Below are 23,178 nucleotides of genomic sequence, written 5' to 3' on the forward strand. Positions count from 1 at the left end.
TCAATCACGAAGGATCGATCTTGGCTCTCGAGCCTAGGTCCAAAGAACCCCCTCAAGAAGAACCGATCTTGGCTCTCTAGCATAGGTCTAGAGAACCCTCACAGGAAGTGTCACCAGCGTGTGACTACTATCTATCCTTTTAGTTGATTTCTTTCTTATTATTTATTCATTTTCACTTTTTGGAAACACCCCTCGGTAAATCTAATTGCCCTGCATTGCATAGCTAGTGTGGAACTGTTCAGAGGGAGTCCAGGGCTGAGGGCAAGAGAGCACTAAGGTTGGACAAGGACTATGGTTAGCCAAAGTGGGGTCACTGACTAGCCAAAGTGGAATCCTTTGCTACAGAGGCTACATTTCAATTCTTGGTGTGGCTGCAGTGTACAAAGAGGGTCGGATGACCTAGAGGGATACAATGGCAGCATCTCCTAAAATTTACGGAACTGCTATTTTGGGACCTGAAAATGTGTTAGCGTCATTACCTCCGGAATGACAAGGGAAACATTTTATTACTCTGCAGTGAAGTCAACTGGGCAACCGGTCGGGAGATTTTTAGGCGGCAACCCCGAAACGGGAAATGGCCTGTAAATGTGTCGTGGCACATTTCTGTGCACTTTCCTCATGCATGAAGAGGGGGCGCTGATTTTAGAGAGGAGAGGGGCTCATTTTCAAGCTGTCACAAGTTGAGAGCTCCAATGGAGTGCTTGCTTTCCCTCTTATGTACAGTGCGGTGCCAGGAGTGATGCCCTACACGCTACGCACTGCTCTCTCTCTCCCCTATGGCAATATGTTATGCCCCTCTAGTGGGCTTTTCAATTGACCAATGTACAATTGTGTGGGTTCATGCACGATTGCCGAGGCAAGAGCCTCTTGCACAGGTACTGGATTAGCGGCTAATCCCCACAGGTACAGGTGATTCGGAGAGGTTTCACATGCGAAATCTCGTCCGATTCAAAGGGCAAGTAGCCTACAGGTGCGGGAGCTCAAGGACTTGCTATGGATGTGACCGGCACACAAAACGGAGCCCGAAACAGTGAATTACAGCCTGCTGTGTATTTTTGCAGGTTTAGGGTTTTGGCCCTAAACGGACTCTAATACCCCCAGGAGCTTCGGGGACGCGAGATGACCGTTGTACAGGTGATCTGGCGCATTTTCAGGGCAGAAAACAGAGAATTCAGCATGCTGCAGATTCTCGCCAGGTTTTGCAAAGTGTCCGTATGCGTCGGGAAAGTCACCCAATGCGTGGGATACTGACTGTGAAGGGTCCTAGTACAGTTATGCTGCCGAAATCGGGCCAGAACAGTTGAAATTCAGCCAAGGTTGTGCGGGGCAGCTTGTAGGGAACCACAGCTTTTATTCCCTCTGTTAAAGAATAAAGAAATACCGAAAGGGGCGCCTAATTTAGGGGCCAGTCTGGTGTCAATCTGGTGTCGGTCTTCTCATACAGGTGCAATCTAGCAGCCTGTATCCCTTTCCCCTTTTGTTGTGTCTTGAAAGTACAGGTAAAGTGGGCAACAAATTAAATGGGTGAGCAAATAAGTTTAAGTCTAAGGTCTACCGCCCTTTTTGGATTAAACAGGCCGGTTTCATGGTTCCATCCCCAGGATTAAATCACTTTTTCCCATAGAAGTGAGCCTTGGTCCTTGAAGACACAGGGGATCATAGACCAGACACAGGGAATTGCAATTATGGCTGACAGACCAGATGATGTGACTGAAGAGGTTTCCTCTTCGCAGGGTCACAGACACATGAAGTGGGTGAGTCTTCAAGACCACCACAGACGGATGATGATATATTCAAGACTTAGTTGGCTACTGTTGTGGCTACGTTCACACAAGTAATGTTGAATCCGAGGTTTTTAGCCTTTCTGCAACCTCCTCTTCCGTCTCAGCAAGTTGGGTCACTGGATCATATTCAAAAGCCTGTTAAGGCTCAAGCACAGGTGATTCATACTGCAGAGTCAATGGAAACACCTGTACACTTGACGGAGAACATGCAGTTTCCACAACCTGTGCCTAAGGTGCAAGAACAAGTGGCTGAAATGCCAATCCTTCAAGCTGTACCAGTTCAGCCAACCACTTTTCAGCAACCTATAGCTGGTTCTAATGGGCAGGGAAGCAACCTACAAGCTACGCAACAAGTCTTCCCACCACCTTCAGTACACCCTGGCTATTTTGGAGGTGGATTGGTATTCCAGAGCATGGCTGGTCATGCACCTGGATATCGGTTTTATACGCCAGGAACAGTGTTCGGGGGTGCTCAAACAATGATGCCTAACCCCATGTATGGTGTCACGGGCATGCTACCAGGGTTCAAAGCACTCAGGGCCAATTTGGGATGCCACGGGCAAATTTTGGTATGGCTGGAATATTAAATCAATAGCCAAATATGGCATTCCAGGTCAACTTAATAGCGGTCAAGGAACACAGATGAACCCTAACAGTGTTCCCATGTTTCAGTCACTTCCATATGACAACTTAACACGACTGGAGAGGCCAACTCCGTACGAAGAAGGTAGCAAAGGTGTGACATTCACGACCTTTACAGGGTTTGATGACAGGAAGAAGGCTCTCTCATTCCTCCAACAGTCTGACAAGGCCTATGCAGGGGGAAACTTTACAGAGGCTTCAAAGGTCCGCAAGGCAACCACTTTCTTGACAGGGAATGCGAGACAATGGTGGACAACTTTATTGCTTCAAGGGCAAGCTCCGTCCACATGGATTTACTTCAAGCAGATTTTTGCAGCAGCATGGTTATCTGATGACTTTGAAGCAGATGTCATGACAGAATGGCACCAGCTTAATGCTACCACTTGCAAGAATCTGGATGACTACAATCGGAAGTTTTGGAAAGCTCTACTTCCACTAACTTCCTATAGGTTTGTGCCATTGACAGAACAGATTGAAAAATACTGTTGTGGCCTACCCAAAAGGATTGAGAAAGTACTGCACGAAGACCAAAGTTACTACTTTGACGCAACTCATCGAGGTAGCAAACACTAGCAATGGTTTGCTCAAGGGAGAAGATTGTGAATTTAATACTTGCGTCAAGGAAGGATCAGCCAAGAAAAATTCAGCTAAGAAGTACGTTTCCAATGAGGTTCCTAAAGGGACTCAGGAGCCAGCCAACGCAGGGAAAGGCAAAGCTACGGCTAAATCAAAAAAGGACCACCAAAGAAATGGAAAAGACGTTTTCCTCGCAAGTCGGAAGAGCAAAAGAGGGTCCTGAGGTCACAGAACGAATGCTTTATCTGTGAGCAGCCTAGCCACATTGCTTACAACTGTCCTCAAAAGAAAAGGCCAGCTGATTCTGAAGACAAGGAGGACAGGAAAGGAAAGAGGCCCATGGCTGGTCTAGTGCCAGATATGGTGGGCGACAAGCCATATTAAATGCAAGTGAGCTTTGCAGAGCATGGGGAAAGGTCAGGGATCAAACAGTGCTTATCTTCTTTGATCAAGGTGGCAAAGCCAACTTCATTTCCCCAGAATTGGCTTCAAAGTTGGGAATCAGACATGAAGAGATGGGGTATACAGCAGAGGCAGGTTTGGCATGTCTTGACCATACAGAGGCTGACACCCATCATCAGAAAGTTGCGCCTACATATCCAGTCCTATGTAGATGCTGAAGAATTTTACATCATGCCACTGGACAGATGTGATGTGTTGCTAGGTATTCCTTGGTTGTTTCGTGTACAGGGAATCATGGATGCCTACAACAAAAAGATCATTGTACAGAGCAGGGGAAAGACTCACATTCTGGATGTAAAGCTTAAAGGGGAGTCTATTCCGACTGTATCAGCTTCTGCTATTACTTCTGTAATGAAAAAGCATCTTTCTGCATACTTGGTTTTTGCACGTGAAGTGTCAGATTGTGATGAATCAAATTTATATGTGCTAGATAAAGAAAGGTCAATGTTTTTACAACAGTATAGTGACTATTTTTTCGATTCATTACCGACTCAATTACCGCCACAAAGACTTGAGGACCATGCGATAGATTTGATGCCAGGCAGTAACCCACCAAATAAGCCTCCGTACAGGGTTAGTGCGGCTCAGCAGAAAGAGATAATGAGCCAAGTACAGGAGCTGTTAGAAAAGGGGTTGATTCAGCCCAATTCATCTCCATTCTGTTCTCCAGTGTTGTTGGTGCAAAAAAAGGATGGCTCATGGCGTATGTGCATCGACTACCGTGCACTGAACAAGAATACCATCAAGAATAGGTTCCCTATACCTAGAATTGATGATATTCTGGACAAATTAGGAGCAGCAGCTATGTTTAGCAGGATAGATCTAAAGAGTGGGTACCATCACATCTGCATTAGATCAGAGGATGTGCACAAGACTGCTTTTAGAACGACGTTTGGCCTTTACGAATTTTTAGTGATGCCCTTTGGTCTCACAAATGCTCTTGCTACGTTCAATAGGATGATGGACAGAATTTTCCGTCCACACCAGCAGTTTGTTGGTACATTCTTTGACGACATGATAGTCTACTCAAAGAATGAAGAGGAGCATAGGCATCACTTGGCCATTGTATTCAAAGAGCTACGCAGCCATAGGTTGCTCATCAATGCAAAGAAAAGTGAATTTTTTCTGGAAGAGATTCATTTTCTAGGACACATTGTCTCAAAGGATGGTGTCAGAATGGATCCTGCTAAAGTTGAAGCGATCAAGTCATGGCCAGATTTGAAGACGGTGCACGATGTCCGAAGCTTCTTGGGACTATGCTCCTATTGCAGAAGGTTTATCCGAAATTTCATTGAGATTGCTTCACCTTTACATGCTCTTCAAAAGAAGGCAGTCACCTTTAGATGGACACAGAAAGAGATTTCAGCTTTTAATCTCTTAAAGGAAAAGATGAATTCAGATCCAGTCATTGTGTTGCCAGATCTTAGGAAGTCATTTGTGGTCCAGTGTGACGCCTGTGGTAGTAGCATTGGTACAGTGCTAATGCAAGATGGCAAGGTAGTAGCCTATGAGAGTAGAATCTTGCAAGGGCCAGAAAAGACTATGCAAGTCTATGAAAAAGAACTGCAAGCCGTGATTCATGCGCTCTTAAGTTGGAAACACTACCTGCTAGGTGCAGATTTCGTTGTCCAAACGGATCATCAGACCTTGCGATACTTCTTGACACAGACAAAGTTATCTGAGAAGCATATGCGATGGGCAAATATCTTGTCCATGTTCCATTTTCAGATTGTGCATGTGGAAGGCAAGAAGAACGTTGTGGGCCTTGTCAAGGAAGCCACAAATTTCAGCTGTGTCAATTCCTTATCATCATGAACTTGATGATATGAGGGAACAATAAACAAATGATGAAGATTTTGCAAGGGTCTTCGAGCAACTAATGGATGGACAACATCATGAACACTATCTTCTCAAAGATGGGTTCATGATGATGCATGGCAGATTGTGTGTCACAAAGCTATTGCGACGCAAAGTTATGGAAGAGAGTCATGTCCCACCGTATGCAGGGCATCGTGGTATCGATGCTACAGTTAAAGCGGTTGAGACATTCTTCTACTGGCCTACATTGAGAAGAGATGTGGATGCCTTTGTGCAAGAATGCCTAATATGCCAGAAGGTCAAGTTTGACAAGCAAAAGGCACCAGGGTTATTGCAACCACTACCTATTCCAGATAAACCATGGGAAAGTATTGCTATGGATTTTATCTTTGATCTTCCGAGAACGCAGACAAGAAACGATGGTATTTGGACCATCATTTGTAGATTCAGCAAGCAGGCTCATTTTATTCCTGTCAGGAAGAAGATAAAGCCAGATCACATGGCACGCTTGTTTATGAGCAATATTTTCAAGTATCATGGCATGCCACAGTCGATTGTTAGCGACCGTGATCCACGCATGACAAGTTTGTTCTGGAGAAGCTTGTTTGAGAATATGGGCACAACGCTCAAATTCTCTTCGTCATTTCATCCTCAAACAAATGGGCAGAGGCAAATTCTATTGTCCTAGATCTGCTGAAGTGCTATGTGTCAGAGCATAAAGGAAAGTGGGAGCAGTATTTGCCGTTGGTGGAGTATGCATACAATAATACAGTGCATTCATCAACTGGCAAGGCACCTTTTGAGATAGTTGAAGGTGGCAAGAAAGTTCCTCCCATACTCCATAAAAAGGACAAGATATTTGAAGCAGACAAGTATGTTCAGAACATGGATGAAATGTACAAGAAGGTCAAAGTGGCCTTAGAAAAGACTCAGGCAAAGCAAAAGAAAGCAATTGATCGTCACCGTCGTGAAGTGGTATTTTCACTTGGTGATTGGGTGCTTCTACGCTTTGAAAAGGCAAGGTTAAAGAAGATGAAGCGCAAGGAAAGACTCTTCCAAAGCTCAACATGCGTTACTATGGGCCTTTTCAAGTATGCGACATAATCAATGATGTTGCATATAGGCTGAAATTGTCTGAGAGTTGGAAGATTCACAATGCGTTTCATGTGAGTCTTCTCAGACCCTATGTGGGTGATGTGCCAGAGGATATGCCAGCTAAAGATCAGCTGAAAGTCGAGGAACTTGACGAGATCTTGGTCCCAAAACAGATTTTGGCACATAAAGAAAGAAAAGTGAAAGGCAAGGTTGCTAGGCGTACTTGGTGAAGTTCAGAAACTATTCACCAATGGATGCTGAGTGGATGGAAGAAGGTGAACTTGCAGAGTCACCAACTGTGTTATCACTTTACCTTGAAACCTTCGATTTGCAACCTACCTCGACCCCTTGAGTTTCAAAGCTACATGGATTGTCAGTGTGACAATGGCTTCTGAAACAAATGATGTACATGGTATTTAAAGTGAGCTCAAATCAAGTACGTGTTACATGAATGTTAGAGCTGTACAGATTGTCAGTTTGGCAATTGCTCTTATGGAATGTCCAAAAGTTTGCTTAGTGCTATAGAAGTGAGTATTTCTTGCCAGTTTGTCAAGAATACAGTAATTGCTTCTATTAAAGGGTACGTGTGTAACTGCATTCTTAAACTGTCGGTTTGAGTATGCTTGAAAGTGTTACTGGATCCAACGTGTACTAAAAGACAGTGGCAAAATGCGTAGCTACCATTTTGTCATTGGAAAGTTAATGACTCAAAGCAATGGCAAAGTGCGAAGCTACCACTATGTCATTGGGACAGAGTTCACATGCAGGCAATACATGTGTCGACGAGGTGTTGAATACACCAAGGTTGACAATGAGCATGTATGTGTCGTACATGTATTGACAGGTGTTGAATACACCAGTGTTGACTGTGAGCATGTACGACATAGATGCAAACGAGGACGTTTGAGATTTCAAGAGGGGGGTATGTCACCAGCGTGTGACTACTATCTATCCTTTTTGTTGATTTCTTCCTTATTATTTATTCATTTTCACTTTTTGGAAACACCCCTCGGGAAATCTAACTGTCCTGCATTGCATAGCTAGTGTGGAACTGTTCAGAGGGAGTCCAAGCCTGAGAACAAGAGAGCACTAAGGTTTGACAAGGACTATGGTTAACCAAAGTGGGGTCATTGACTAGCCAAAGAGGAATCCTTTGCTACAAAGGCTACATTTCAGTTCTTGGCGTGGTTGCAATGTACAAAGAGGGTCGGATGACCTAGAGAGATACAATGGCAACATCTCCTAAAATTTACGGAACTGCTATTTTGGGACCTGAAAATGTGTTCGCGTCATTACCTCCGGAATGACAAGGGGAACATTTTATTACTCTGCAGTGAAGTCAACTGGGCAACCGGTCGGAAGATTTTTAGGCGGCAACCCCGAAACGGGAAATGGCCTGTAAATGTGTCAAGTGGCACATTTCTGTGCACTTTCCTCATGCATGAAGAGGGGGCGTTGATTTTAGAGAGGAGAGGGGCTCATTTTCAAGCTGTCACAGGTTATGAGCTTCAATGGAGTGCTTGATTTCCCTCTTATGTACAGTGCGGTGCCAGGAGTGATGCCCTGCACGCTACGCACTGCTCTCTCTCTCCCCTATGGCAGTATGTTATGCCCCTCTAGTGGGCTTTTCAATTGACCAATGTACAGTTGTGTGGGTTCATGCACGATTGCCGAGGCAAGAGCCTCTTGCACAGGTACTGGATTAGCTAGCGGCTAATCCCCGTAGGTACAGGTGATTCGGTGAGGTTTCGCGTGCGAAATCTCGTCCGATTCAAAGGGCAAGTAGCCCTACAGGTGCGGGAGCTCAAGGACTTGCTACAGATGCGACCGGCACGCAAAACGGAGCCCGAAACAGTGAATTACCGCCTGCTGTGTATTTTTGCACGTTTAGGGTTTTGGCCCTAAACGGACTCTAATACCCCCAGGAGCTTCGGGGACGCGAGGGGACCGTTGTACAGGTGATCTGGCGCATTTTCAGGGCAGAAAACAGAGAATTCAGCGTGCTGCAGATTCTCGCCAGGTTTGGCAAAGTGTCCGTATGCGTCGGGAAAGTCATCCAATGCGTGGGAATACTGACTGTGAAGGGTCCTAATACAGTTATGCTGCGGAAATCGGGCCAAAACAGTTGAAATTCAGCCAAGGTTGTGCGGGGCAGCTTGTAGGGAACCACAGCTTTTATTCCCTCTGTTAAAGAATAAAGAAATACCGCAAGGGGCGCCTAATTTAGGGGCGAGTCTGGTGTCGATCTTCTCATACAGGTGCAATCTAGCAGCCTGTATCCCTTTCCCCTTTTGTTGTGTCTTGAAAGTACAAGTAAAGTGGGCGACAAATTAAATGGGTGAAAGCAAATAAGTTTAAGTCTAAGGTCTACCTCCCTTTTTGGATTAAACAGGCCGGTTTCAAGAAGTATTATATGTTTGCATGATTAGTACGCACGCATTGTTCGAGTGTTTCATTCGTGATCGTTTCCTGTATTTTAATCAGCGTCTATATGTGATCCCTTTTCCTAGGCATGACATATTGTACGTTGAGCACATTTCACTCATGAATGAGCACAGATGTATGCGGATTTTTCATGAAAAGCTGAAAAGTATGCATTCAAGGAAGTCACATTCTATGTCTCTTCCTTGGCATGACACATTCGTAGAAAGAGCACATGAAAGTATGAGCACCAAGCATGGGCATTTCCGTTGTGTTTTGCCACAATTGATGGATTTAGATCAGCACGACAAGATTCGATCTCATTGTTTGCGTGTGTGTGGTGAACCATTTGGCACTCCGTCTATTTGTTCAGCTACATTGCATGCACAGTCTTTGAGGAAGACGAGATTTTTTCCACTTACTTTACATGGAATAGGTATGTTCATGTTCTTGTGTTGGAAGTGGTTTCAGGAATTTTCAGCCATGGAGATTCTTGAAGAAGAAAGAAGCATGACTCTCGACGAAGTTGAAGCATTGAAGGAGCCACAAAAGACTTTGTGTCGCTTTCGGCGCGGCCCAAAGAAGCAAGCGTTGCAGACCTTTATGAAGTTCAAGTACCGCACGATCCACACATCAGAGTGGGCCGGTGAAGAGTCCCTTTCAGGATTCCGGATGCTATTGGCAATCTCCCTCGACGCCATACAATTCGGTACCAGTACCTCACTTTGAAAAGGAGGGGATGTCACGTGACAAATCCAACCCTATGTGTCCGTGGACAAGCTGCAGCACGACAAGGGTTCCGTCAGTCCAATCGGTCTAGATTCAGAAGTGATCTGGCACTTTTGTGAGTCTATTCGTAGACCGTGCATGTCCAGACACTTAGTGTAGATGCATATCCTCTGGTTGCACACAACATGATCATAAGCATTCCCATCAGAATCCTTCAGGGGAATTTTCCAGTGCATTTAGCCTATTTTCCCTATTTTTGACATTTTTCACTTATTATTTTTAAGTGACTTTTGTTGGAAAGTAGGTAGGGCAAATTCAGTAAGTTTGTATATAAGCAAACCTAGGCTAGCACTAATTGGCAAAAGAAGAAGGAGAGCATCAAGCATTCACATGCAACAGGCCCTCTGGAGACACTTCTCGGCAAGACCCAGCCTTAGACGATTTCAGCCCTGGCGTTTTCTCCTCCAAGCAAAGGAACTTCAGCCTCGGCGTTTTCAGCATCAGCCAGCCTCGCCATAGCTTCTCAGTAGTAGCGTTTTTCATCAAGCATCTCAGCAAGGACAGTCCCAGCCCCTAGCTTTTCCAAGATCCCCAAATCGCCCCCTTTTGGCTGGCGTTTTTCAGCAGATAAGACCCGCAATTTTCAGCCCTAAAGACCAGCATTTTCAGCCATTAAGAGCCTGCCCACATCAGCGTTTTAGTCTCAGATCATTAGCGTTTTTGAGGACAGCAGCCATTCAGCCTCAGATTTCAGCCAGTAGCGTTTTGGGACAGTAGTACAAGAGTAGCAGATTTCAACCCTTAGATTGGTCTCGTCATACCCGTCGTCGACATCGACCCAGCCTAGATTTGCATCAGTCGCATGCATTCAGTTTGTACTGGTTTGTGCGATCAATAGTAGACCACTCTCGCCGACGAGAGTGGGGCCTTCGGAGGAGGGTTTTACAACGTCTCTGGTGTCGTATTTCTCTTCTCTCTCTATCTCTCAGTCTCATACACTTGCACGCACAGTGTCCATTCACTTTGTTTGTGATCATTGCACTCTCTCATTAAGAACGGAAGGCTCTCCCTTCCATAAGAACAAACAGGAACCTTGAGCACAGTTCGGAGCACTCATCTTGAGCAAAGTTTAAACATTCATTTCGTTGCACCTTACAAACAAGGTTTTCAATGCAACCAGGGCCAGTTTTGGGTGCCACAGGGTCATTTTGGCATGGCTGGTTTTTTTGGACAGCAACCAGATATGGCACCTATGACGCAGAATGTTAATGGCCAAGATGTGCCGATGATGCCTACTATAGTGCCCATGTTGCAGACTATTCCTTATGACAATTTGGGGGCACTGGAAAAGCCGAAAGCTTACAAAGAAGGAGGTGCAACTATAAAGTTTAGCACTTTCAGCGGCTTCGAGGATAAAGCAAAGGCTCACTTTCCTCCAACAGTTTGATACAACTTATGCAGGAGGGAATTTTACAGAGGCCTCTTAAGGTCAGAAAAGCTACCACTTTCTTAAAAGACAATGCGCTTACATGGTGGACGACATTGTTAATGCAAGGAGAGGCACCCGCCACTTGGATCTACTTCAAGCAAATGTTTGCATCTGCTTGGCTGTCAAATGAATTTGAAGCCGACGTCATGACAGATTGGGACCAGCTTACTTCGGCTATATGCAAGAGCTTGTTGGAGTACAATCGGAGGTTTTGTAAAGCGTACAGTGGGTTTCCGAGCAATGAGAAAGGAGGTCAGCAAAAGAAAAATTCAGAGAAGAAGCCCTTTGTGAAAACGGCTCCTGAAGCGTTACAGGGGTCAGAAAAGGCCACCAAAGACAAGGACTCAGCCGGGACTTCTGGAGCGCAAGCAAAGAAACAGAAAAGGAAGCCTTTTGTGTGTAAGTCGCTCAAGGAAAAGAAGGTCCTAATGGTTGAAAACAAATGCTTTATATGCGAGCAGCCTGGTCACTTTGCTACCAATTAAGAAAAGACCAGCTGACTCAGATGATAAAGAAGACCAAAAAGGCAAGAAGCCTAAACCCACGGCAGGTTTGGTGCCAGACATGGTGGGTGATAGGCATAGTACAGATGCCAGCGAGTTATACAAAGCATGGGGTAAAGTTAGGGATCAGACGGAACTCATCTTCTTTGCTCCAGGTGCCAAAGCAAACTTTATCTCACCAGAGTTAGCTATGAAGCTGGGCATCAGAGCTGAAGAAATGGGGTACACGGCAGAGGCAGGGTTGGCATGTCCTGGCCACTCAGAGTGTGTTACTTTTATTATTAGAAAGCTGCGTTTGCATGTTCAGTCATATGTAGACATAGAAGAATTTTATATCATGCCATTGGAAGGGTGCGATGCGCTATTTGGAATTCCGTGGATGTTCAAAGTACATGGCGTGTTGGATGCCTTCGACAAGACGATCACCCTTCAGCATAGGGACAAAACTCATGTTTTGGATGTAAAGCTCAAAGGGGAGTCTGTCCCTATTGTATTTGCTTCTGCTATCACTTCTGTAATAAAGAATCATCTTTTTGTGTACTTGATTTTTGAACGTGATGTCTCATATAATTGTCGGTCAAATTTATCTGTGTTAGATAAAAAAAGATCAGCATTTTTGCAAAAGTTTAGTGACTGTTTTTCTGATTCATTACCGTCGCAATTGCCGCCAGAGAGACCTGAGGACCATCAAATAGATTTGGTGCCAGGGTGTAGCCCACCAAATAGACCTCCCTACAAGGTTAGCGCGGCGCAGCAAAAAGAGATTATAGGTCAAGTTGAGGAGTTATTAGAGAAGGGGTTGAGTCAGCCTGTTCTTCACCCTTTTGCTTCCTAGTGCTCCTAGTGCAGAAAAAGGATGGCTCATGGCGCACGTGTATTGATTGCCGTACGTTGAATAAGAATACCATCAAGAATAGGTTTCCTATTCCTAGGATTAATGATATTCTTGATTGTTTAGAGGGTGCTGCAATTTTCAGCACGATAGACCTTAGCAGTGGCTACGATCATAAGGCCAGAGGATGTGCACAAGACTGCGTTCAGAACAACATTTGGTCTTTATGAGTTTCTAGTGATGCCGTTTGGGCTAACAAATGCTCCTGCCACTTTCAACAGAATGATGGACCGGATTTTCCGCTCGCATCAACAATTTGTTGGGACGTTCTTCGATGACATGATAGTCTATTCGAAGAATGAAGAGGAGCATAGGCATCACTTGACCATTGTGTTCGAAGAGCTGCACAGTCACAAGCTACTTGTCAATCCTAAGAAAAGTGAATTCTTCTTGGAAGAGATCCACTTTCCTGGCCACATAGTCTCAATGGATGGTGTCAGAATGGATCCCGCAAAGGTCGAAGCTATCAAGACATGGCCATACTTGAAGACTGTGCACGATGTCAAAAGCTTCTTGGGATTGTGTTCCTACTATAGAAGGTTTATCAGGAATTTTGCAGAGATAGCATCACCTCTTCACGCTTTGCAAAAGAAATAGGTCACTTTCAGATGGACCCAAAAAGGGATTTCAGCTTTTAGTCTCTTAAAGGAAAAGTTGACTTCAGATCCAGTAATTGTTTTGCCTGATCTCAAGAAGTCATTTGTGGTTCAGTGTGACGCGTGTGGCAGTAGCATCGAAGCAATGCTAATGCAAGATGGACGGGTAGTAGCTTATAAAAGCCAATTTTGCACCAAAGAGGACTATGCAAGTCTATGAGAAAGAGCTCTTGGCCGTGATTCATGCACTTTCTAACCAGAAGCACTACCTCTTAGGTGCTGATTTTGTTGTCCAAACAAACCATTAGACCTTGCAATACTTCTTGACACAGTCAAAGTTATCCCAAAAGCATATGCGATGAGCAAACATTCTTTCTATGTTCCACTTTCAGATTATGCATGTGGAAGGCAAGAAGAATGTTGTGGCTCAGCGTTATCAAGGAAGCCACAAATTTCAGCTGTGTCAATTCCTTATCATCATGAGTTAGATGACATAAAGGAACAATATGCTATTGATGAAGATTTTGTAAGGATCTTTAAACAGTTGCAAGAAGGGCAACATCATAAGCACTACCTCCTCAAAGATGGTTTTATGATGATGCATGGCAGACTGTGTCACTAGGCCATTGCGACATAAGGTCATGGAACAGAGTCATGTCCCACCGTATGCAGGGGATCGTAGTATTGATGCGATAGTTAAAGCGGTAGAGACGTTCTTCTATTGGCCTACCTTGAGGAGAGATGTGGATGCCTTTGTGCGAGTATGCGTGATTTGCCAAAAGGTCAAGTTTGACAGGCAAAAGCCACCAGGGCTGTTACAACCACTGCCGATTCTGGATAATCCATGGGAAAGCATTGCTATGGACTTTATCTTTGATCTTCCAAGAACGCCAACAGGGAATAATATATGGACCATTATTTGCAGGTTCAGCAAGCAGGCCCACTTTATCCCTATTAGGAAGAAGATAAAATCTGATCAGATGGCACACTTGTTCATGTACAATGTGTTTAAGTACCATGGTATGCCACAATCAATTATTAGTGATCGTGATCCTCGCATGACAGGTTTGTTTTGGAGAGGATTGTTTGAGAACATGGGCACTACGCTCAAGTTCTCATCTTCGTTTCATCCACAAACTGATGGGCAGTCAGAAGAGGCTAATTCTACTGTCTTGGATCTGTCGAAATGCTATGTGTCAGATAATAACGGCAAGTGAGAATAGTATCTACCTATGCTGGAGTATGCGTACAATAATACGGTGCATTCGTCGACTGGCAAGGCACCTTTTGAAAGTGTTGAAGGCGGCAAAAAATTTCCTCCCATTTTGCATACAAAGGACAAGATCTTTGAGACAGATCGATATGTTGAGAACATGGATGAAATGTATAAGAAAATTAAAATTGCCTTGGAGAAGACTCGGGCAAAGCAGAAAAAGGTTGTTGATCGTCACCGTCGTGAATTGCTGTTATCACCTGGTGACTGGGTATTGTTAAGGTTCAAAAAGGCAAGGTTAAAGAAGATGAAGGGCAAGGAACAACTGTTTCCTAAGCTCAATATGCGTTACTATGGGCCTTTTCAAGTGCTTGACAAGATCAGCGATGTGGCTTACAGACTAAAATTGCCTGATGCGTGGAAGATTCATATTGCGTTTCACGTGAGTCTTCTAAGACCCTTCATGGGTGATGTGCCAGAAGATATGCCATATGAGGATCAGCCAAAAGTTGAGGAACTTGATGAGATCCTAGTACCTGAGCAAGTCTTGGCACATAAGGACAGAAAAGTTAAAGGACAAGTTGCAAGACGCTACTTGGTGAAGTTTAAGAACTATCCGCCTATGAATGCAAAGTGGATGGCAGAGCATGAACTGTCAGAGTCACCAGCTTTACCTTGAAGCCTTTGGGTTACAACCTACTTATGCCCCAACCCAACGTATGCAAAGGAGGTCTAATGATAGGGCTAGCACATCAAAGGTACATATGAATTCAGTGTAATAGATGGAAATGACAAAAGCATGAAGGTCTCATTAAGTCATTTGTATCTATGTGTTACGACCTTTCTTGCAAATACATGCGATGATAAAAGAGTGCTAACAACACAAGATCATCAGTGGCGTGTATTTTATAGTATGCAATCGAGGACGTTTGCGATTTCAAGAGGGGGGTATGTAACGAGGACGTAGCAGTTGTTAACTATATCACGAGGACGTGGCAACTGCTAACTTAGTTGTTGGTTTCTTTCCAATAATTTTTGTTTTATTTAGAGACTCTTTTTGAAGTTGCAAATGGTCAGACATTGTATGGCCAATGTGAACGGTAGTTTCACCCGCAGACGGGAAGTTAGTCGGCACTGGAATTCGTATAGTAAGAGGATGTCTAGGCTCAGTGCAAGATCATGTAGGTCCCTCCATCGCACTTAGCAAGTTGGTGGATACTAGGACGTGAACTCAATAAAGGCATAAAGTCAAGGTGTAATCACCAACAGAAAGTATCCGACAGTTGGCAACATTGCACTTTTGGATGCGGACCCAATGAGGATAGATGGTCAGATGACCAATGGGAGCCCAACGAAAGCATCTCCTAAAAATTAGGAAACTGCTATTTTGGGCCATGAAATGTGTTCGTGTCATTACCTTCGGAATGACAAGGGGAACATTTTACAACTCTGCCGCGAAGTCAACTGGGCAATCAGTCGGGAGATTTTTAGGCGGCAACCCCGAAACAAGAAAATGCTTGTAATCATGCCAAGTGGCACATTTTTGTGCACTTTCCTCATGCATGAAGAAGTGGCACTGAATTTGTAGCTGGGAGGCCTCATTTTGCAAGAGCTGTCACAGGTTAAGAGCTATGGAGTGCTTCCTTTCCACTCTATGTACAATGTGGTGCTAGGAGTGATGACCTGCACACTACACAATGCTCTCTCCCCCCCCTATGTGCAATTATGTGATACCCCACAAGAGGGCTCTTCGTTTGACTGATGTACAGCTGTGTGGTTTCATGCTTTTGTGCTGAGGCAAGAGCCTCCTCGAGCAGGAACAGGAGTAGCTACTTGCTACTCCAAAGCAGGCACCGGTGAGGGTCATAACCTCACCAAACAGGTGCGTTTTCAGCGCTGTGTACGCGTTGTTTTTGGACCATTTTGCAACAGCAATGACGCTAGAAGCATTGGAAACCGTGCCCCACTGTTAGACGACAATTCGAGGGCTGTTTAGGGCTGAAAACAGATGAAAAACCAATAAATACAGCGTACTGAATTTACTGCTTTTGGGTAGGAATCAGAGGATTTATGCTAGTAGAAGCGAGTTCCAGTAGGGGAATTAGTTTCGAGCAAGTTTTGGGGCTAATACGGTGCCGAAATTTTGCCAGCATGGGTGGTATCTAGCGGGATACAGTTAGAGGATTCCCACGACTCTTCTTTGTAATTTACCCTCCTAGAGTATAAAGAAATACCGAAAGGGGCGCCATTTTTGGGGCCTACAGGTTGTCGGCGTCTGCTCGGAGCATTCTAGCTTCCGAGCCGTGTGTGTGCTTAAGTGTTAATTCCCATTGCAGGTTCCTTTTGCAAAGTACTCTCTCTCTCTCTCTGTGTCTAAAGTAAAGTAAAGAATTTCGGGTGAGAGCCAAAGCCTACCGCCCCACGGGCCGGTTTCATTCCCGGTGCATTAGAGCACTTTCCCAAGCCTGGCAAGAAATTGCAGCACGCTAAATTCTTTGTTTTTTGCTTGAAAATGCACCAAGACACATGTACAGTGATCCCCTCACTTCTCCAAAGTTCTTGGGGCTATTAGGGATCAAAAAGGGTCAAAACCCTAAACCTGCAAAAATACACAGCAGACTGTAATTTATTGTTTCGGGCTCCGTTTCACATGCCGGTCGCATCCGTAGCAAGCCCTCGAGCTCCTGCACCTGTAGGGGTACTTACCCTGTGATTCGGACGAGATTTCTTCCGTGAAATCTCTCCGAAACAACCTAGACCTACGGGGGATTAGCAATTAGCTAATCCAGTACCTGGACAAGAGACTCTTGCCTCAGCAATCGCGCATGAACCCTCACAATTGTACATACAAATGAGTAGGCTTTGAGCTGGGCATCATAATTCTGTATTCAAAAGGAGAGATAGGTGCACGAGAGCGGAATCATCATGCTACATAGATCAAAGGAGAAGGCAAGTTTTCCATTAAAGTTGTCACTTGTGATCACCTACACCCGCTACTCACACACACTGGAGTTCATAAGGAGTCAAAATCAGCTCCCTCTCTCTTCTTCGTCGATTTTGGCCACCCCCTCTTGCTGATGAGTCTGGCAAATAGCTCTGGAGCCGCCATGTGTCCCATTTGCTCTATTGAGTTAATTTCCTAATACCAAGTGTTGCGTGGGCCTGAATGACTTCGAGCTGAGTCTAGACATACTTTTACAACTCGGATTTTAGTGCCAATTGGCACGACCAACTTGTGTCGACCTGACCTTTACTGCTGCGGATGAAACTTTCGGCTGTTGGACGTTTCACAATGGTCATACAATGTCCGGCCATTTGTGACTTCAAAAAGAAGGTCCCAAAAATTAAATAAATATCAAGGGAAAGAAACCAACAACTAAGGTTAGTGGTCATCAAAGTCTCGTGACAATCAGAACCTAGTACCCACAGGGACGTCCAACGTCCACAATCCCTCAACATCAAGCATAGCATTCAGCATTTTAACATTGTGGCAGTTTGTGCAAGTAGCTGAAAGCGAGTACTTGCTCTGATAACAGAGCGTAACGTGGCGAGCACCACGTGCCAACTGAAAAGAACAGACTAAACAGACTTTTAAGCACTTCAAAACAATTGAATTGAAAGAGAGACTTCACACGAGACACGGAGTGACGTAGTTCCATCCTCAGAGTGCATCCTGAGAGTGCACTGGCCCCAAACTGCGACGCCCCTTTTAGTATTTCTTTATATTGCTTCAACGAGGTACAACACGTGCGGCTCTGCTCTGCTTCTCCCGCAGGTAGAATGCCAACGAATGAGCCCTTGTACATATTTAAAGGCCCTTGGCCATCCAAAAGCAGTTACATGAAAAGCATTAAGTCTAAAAGCATCTCGTCCCCAAAAGCTAGCGTCTCCGTACAACAGCGCCACGTCATCAATTCTGAGCGCAACGGCGTCTGTATAGTTGCCACATCAACATGTCACCATAAGTCCCGGGCATCCGTACAGCTAGCCATGTCATCTCTTTTTACGTAGCGTGTGTGTACGCGCGCTTGATTTGCTTTAGGCCCATCGATCGGGGTTCCCTAGGTTGTTGGGGGTTAAGATTTTTAATCCTAATCCATTTTAATAACGGGCCACTCGGGTGAGGATCTATAAGTTGGTGTAGCCTTCATCTTCTTCTGCTTCTACTGGGGTTTAGGCCCCTCAGGCGGAATCTGCTCGTTGGCTAGGATCTTCAGTGGTTTGACACATCAGCAGTTTGTGACATCCCCCCTTCTTGAAAGAAGAGTAATCGTCCGCAATTACATCTACAAAACAACCCAAGTCAACTTCGACAATTGATCAAACATGGATTCTACTAACAATAAAGCCTTTTAAGCATATCTAACTGAGTTTATCAAGGGTAGACCCACTTCTACCCAATCAAGACTTCCATAAAAAGTACTCAACACGTCAGTTTGAGGATAGTGCACCTTCTTGGACTAAATGAAAAATGCATAAGCAACAGATCGTCAAGAGAAAGTTTATTAAAGCTTGCGTCCAACGCCAAGGCCACCATCTTTGATGTCTGCCTTCAAAAAAAAACATGACAAACAAGTTTACACATGCTTGGGAAAGTCAAGACAAATTTTTCCGTATGCTCTAACCTACCATAGCAAAGCTGCAGAGCTCTTGAAAACACTCTCGCTAGCAAGGATGAAGCAACCCACTACCCTTATACCACCAACAAGCATCTTTGAAACCTACAGGCAAACCCATAAAATTTTAGTGTTTAGAGCCTTTGTTGGAGAAAGTTGCAGAACAAATCCGAAAGACTAACACTTTCCTGTTTAGCTTCTTACCTGACGAGCATGCTCTGCCACCCAGTCCATGTCAATTTGCAAGCTCTGAGCAGGAGATTTACCCTTTGTCCCTTTCCTCTTATCTAATTCTTTTGCAGACTCCCCTTCCAGATGGGCCACCTCTTGTCCTTCGTTTTGAGGAGTTGGAATAAGAGCAAACACTGCATCTCTTCCTGATCCGATACCTACTCTCCCAACTGCAAGCCCAACCTGAAAAAATAACTGCATTTGTCATCAAGGATGTGAGAAAAAGTACACATAAGCCAACACAGGTGTCCAAGCACATAAATGAAAACATCGTCTAATCTAAACATGGTAAAAATGTTAGCGTTGTCACGGGTGCTTTGCAAGTCTCTCTCTCTCTCTCTCTCTCTCTCTCTCTCTCTCTTTTTCTTAGATCAATAAGCTACCTGTAGTGTAATGCCAGATTGTAAGACCGAGTCTATGAAACCCTCCACGTATGTCTCGTCTCCAATAACAGCTCTCACCATCTTGTCGCGCTGATCATAAAAATCAGCTCTTCTCTCTCCCTCTCTCTCACACACGATAGTGGAAGGGCATCCCACTACTGGGAGTTCTTTTTAAAAATTCATTTATTAGCAAGATGCCCAAACAATCCCAAAGACTCATTGGTCTGCCTAAGGCCAAGGAGCGACGTCGTGCAGCAAAGACGAAGGAGGTTGAGCCTCTGTTCTCGCGAGCTCTGCTGAGGCAGCCTCATACAAGCTACATGAGTAAGCCCCAGCCCTTACGAGACAGGATTCTCTCCTCTGCAGAGGTCGCGCATCCCTATGAAAGCAGGTCGTGAGAGAGAGAGAGAGAGAGAGAGAGAGAGAGAGAGACCGGAGTAGCCTCTGCGTCAATAGCTGAGAGAGAAAGACGCCCTTGCAAACATTGTGTGTGTGTGTGTGTGTGAGTGAGAGAGAGAGAGAGAGAGAGAGAGAGATGAAAAAGGAAAGTAAGCACATGGCCTCCAAGTGACCGACCCGCCCGTCCCCGCTCCTTTCCTTTGGGCTTTGGTTGTAAACCCTTCCTCTTTCCTTCCCAAACTAATACCATCATTTTATCAATTTTCTCCAGCTGGTATCCCATACTCTCACACACGATAAACTGAATGCTTCCTTAGCTGTGTGTTCGCATCGAATTAAGGCTGGTTATACACAGCCTGCCCAAGCTTGCCCCGTGATTATTTGACACCCCTTTTTGGAGGTCGGATCGATGGTCGAGGGAAAAGTTGAGAGGTGGACAAGATCTCAGTCGTTCATCACTTTGTGAACCCAAAGTAATTCAAAAGTGAACTAAGAAGCAAACTCGAAGTGATATTTAACCAAGTGATCACACGCTTGCAAAGAGTGGCCGACCATTCAAGTTGGTTGGCCTATCATTTCCTCATCATTGGCAATTAAAGCATGGGATATTTACTAATTTGAATGAGTACCTAAAATTTGGTTTCAAATGCTCCTAGTCTCTTTCATGCCCATTTACTTAGCCCCTTCACTTTCTAAGCCCGTCCTTCTCTCACGCTTCTCCATGAACTATCCACCATGAACTCCATGTGAATTACTTACAGCCATAATTGTGTTCTTCAAGTGAACCACATGTGATCCCATTGTGAACAACTGTGCAAATCACAAGTGAACCACATGTGATCCCTTTGTGAACAACTGTGTCAACTTCAAGTGAACATATTGTGAACTTGGAGTGCCAAGCGTCTTCGGTGGGGTGTACCATTACCCCATATTTGGCTCAAGCACACCAGGATTTTATGGATTTTGAGCCTCAAGTGCAAGATGGTGGAAACCTCCAATGGTTAGATTCCCTTTCAAATGGTGGTTCGAGTTCTTTCTCCACTAGTGACGAAGATGATGAGAATTGTAGTGATAGTGAGGAAAGAGTGTATTGTAGTCCATGCACGGATTCGCTTGACACATCTTTTCTTGGCTTGGAGAAACAAGATGGGCTACATGGATTCTCCACGCTTGATTCGTACAAGTATGTGTCTCGGTTTTTTTACTCCTTTTGCCAATGGAGTTATAATTTGATGAAGCTTGCACTTCAAGGAGAACATTTACCAAGCCTAAAGGAATTGCAGGTATGTGACCCAAGTGGCATGCTTGACCTAAAAAGGTGGAGAAGAATGAAAGAAAGATTATGTTTGAGGACAGATGTAGAAGGCTTTTGGTGTTTGTGCACGGCAACTCCCCCAAATTTGAAAATCTCACCCATTGAGGAATGGGAGAGTATTATCATTCAATGTCATTTTTGTGAAGATAATAATTCTCACCACACTTATGAAGATACAATTAAAAACTTGAAGGCCTCGTGGTGTTTGGACATCAAGCAACAAGGGGTACCCGTAGCATATGTGAAGGCCCTTGTGGAAAGTTGCGGGTGTGAAAAAGAGATTAATGGTAGTGATGAGTGCCACAAATCAATGCATGTCACCAAAGTTATTAAGGATGCCATGAAGCATGAACATCAAAGTGTTGATATTTCATGTGTGGAGCAAGCTCTAATTGAGATTATGGTTCAACACAAGGTGAGGCCAGTTAAGGTTCGCTCATCTAAGAGCCAAAATGGAAGCACAACTACAGTTGTTTATGCATAGAGGAAGAACGACTCGTAGAAATGGGACTGTGAAGTGGCTTAGAAGGTCCAAGAGATGTGGTTGTCCTTTCCAAGTGAGAGTTCAATATCGACATGCCTCAAAGATTGCACACATATCCACTTACCCTATTCATGAGGGGCATATACCTGGATCAAGAGAGGATTTGTATCATTTACCCATGCATCCTAATGTTATTGAGTGTTGCATGGAAGATTTGTTCGATGTGGGTACAACAAGACATGTCGCAAAAATGTCTTTGTCTAAAGAGAAGCTGTACTATGAGCGATCTTCGGCTATTGACCAAGCAATTTATCGCTTTTTTATGATACAAAGGGAGATTTCAATGATGTCTTACCAAATACGCAATCAAGGTGACTCGTATTTATGTTACAAATTAAGCATTATTGCAATTGTTTTTACATAGTAACATTGTTTCTTTGGTCTTCACATGAAAGATTTCTAACTTGATGATTGGAGTGCTATGTGGGTCAAGGTTTGCAACTTACCAAGTCGGGGGGAAGGTGTGTTATTGCCAACCGTATAATCCCTCAGCACAAGATCCTAATCCAGGGCCCTTTATTGTTGTTATTCAAGATGAATGGATGCTAGACATTGCCATGAGATTTTCTACACACAACTCTTGGGCAATAGATAGCACATTCAAGACAAACGTGTTTGGCCTTCCTTTGTATGTTGCAGTTTTGCCTAATCAAAATGGTGTAGTTTTACCAATATGGCTCATGCTATGTACCAACGACACAAGAACTGACCAAGAACAAATTGCAATTGAGATAACCCTAAAGAAAATTTTTGCAAGAATGAGTAATGTGTGCCCCACATCAATAGTTATTGATAAATCGCTGGTGGATCTTGAGGCTATTCATAAGGTGGTGGAGGAGGACCCTTACTATTGGGTTTATGACGTCCATGGCTCTCGTCAACAAGTTCTTGGTCATGTCATCCTATGTTGGTTTCATGCTAAGAAAGCTTGGGTGGAGAACCTTCCCAAAGGTATGTAAGAACTCTAACATTTGCTATAGCTACTCGTGGGCTCAAGCAACAAAGAAGCTTTACTCTTTGCTTTAGGTACCAAAGCAAATGCGCGAACATCTCTACTCTTCCATGTGTGCACTTATGCATAGTGCCACAGAGGTTGAGAGTTTGAGCAATATTTTCAAGGGCTCCTTCAAAACTACTCAGAGTTCACGAGCGTGCAAAGATATGTGACGAATGGTTGGTGTGGGAGCGATTGACCTTGGCGCAACAAGTGGCCAAAGTTTGGTCGCATGTTTAATCATGGGAATGTGGATACAACAAACTTGGTCGAGAGATTGTGGCAATACATAAAATATACTTTGTTGAATGCCCTAATCGACAAGTTGATCTTGCATTTGATTCATGCCCTTGTCAGTGACTCAAGTAGTGGAACCTACATGGGGGGGGGGGGGGGGGGACTTTATTGGAATTCTTTAAACAAAAACAAGAAATAGGTAACTATACCCTTTTTTTAAGAAGATCTTGCTCCACATA

The 23,178-nt window shown here is 44.3% G+C and overlaps 2 protein-coding genes and 1 pseudogene across 4 annotated transcripts in view; 2 read left to right on the forward strand and 1 right to left on the reverse strand.

The window, feature by feature from the left end:
* The window catches only part of LOC147460670 (oxidoreductase, zinc-binding dehydrogenase family protein), a 58,552-nt gene extending 38,589 nt beyond the window's left edge, over window positions 1–19,963 (reverse strand). Inside the window, exons 1-4 of one of the 3 annotated variants that reach the window (XM_086508391.1) lie at window positions 19,451–19,959; window positions 19,041–19,250; window positions 18,850–18,941; window positions 18,672–18,770 (exon numbers count right to left, since the gene is read on the reverse strand). In XM_086508391.1, coding sequence (XP_086364517.1) covers window positions 18,672–18,770; window positions 18,850–18,941; window positions 19,041–19,250; window positions 19,451–19,531 — 482 coding nt within the window. In that variant the 5' untranslated portion in view covers window positions 19,532–19,959. Of the gene's footprint in view, window positions 1–18,671; window positions 18,771–18,849; window positions 18,942–19,040; window positions 19,263–19,450 lie in introns of all 3 variants that reach the window. The other 2 variants (XM_086508390.1, XM_086508392.1) reach the window with 2 other exon arrangements.
* Window positions 19,964–20,805: 842 nt separating this feature from the next.
* Window positions 20,806–21,449, forward strand: LOC147460671 (uncharacterized). The gene is made up of 2 exons (XM_086503735.1): window positions 20,806–21,362; window positions 21,443–21,449. The coding sequence occupies exons 1-2, from the start codon at window positions 20,806–20,808 to the stop codon at window positions 21,447–21,449; spliced, it is 564 nt and encodes a 187-aa protein (XP_086359861.1).
* Window positions 21,450–21,474: 25 nt separating this feature from the next.
* LOC147460672 (uncharacterized) lies at window positions 21,475–22,667 on the forward strand (annotated as a pseudogene).
* The last annotated feature ends 511 nt before the right edge of the window (window positions 22,668–23,178 follow it).

The sequence above is a fragment of the Adiantum capillus-veneris genome, chromosome 3 (assembly GCF_014529385.1).
Source record: "Adiantum capillus-veneris isolate H3 chromosome 3, ASM1452938v2, whole genome shotgun sequence".
NCBI lineage: Eukaryota > Viridiplantae > Streptophyta > Polypodiopsida > Polypodiales > Pteridaceae > Adiantum > Adiantum capillus-veneris.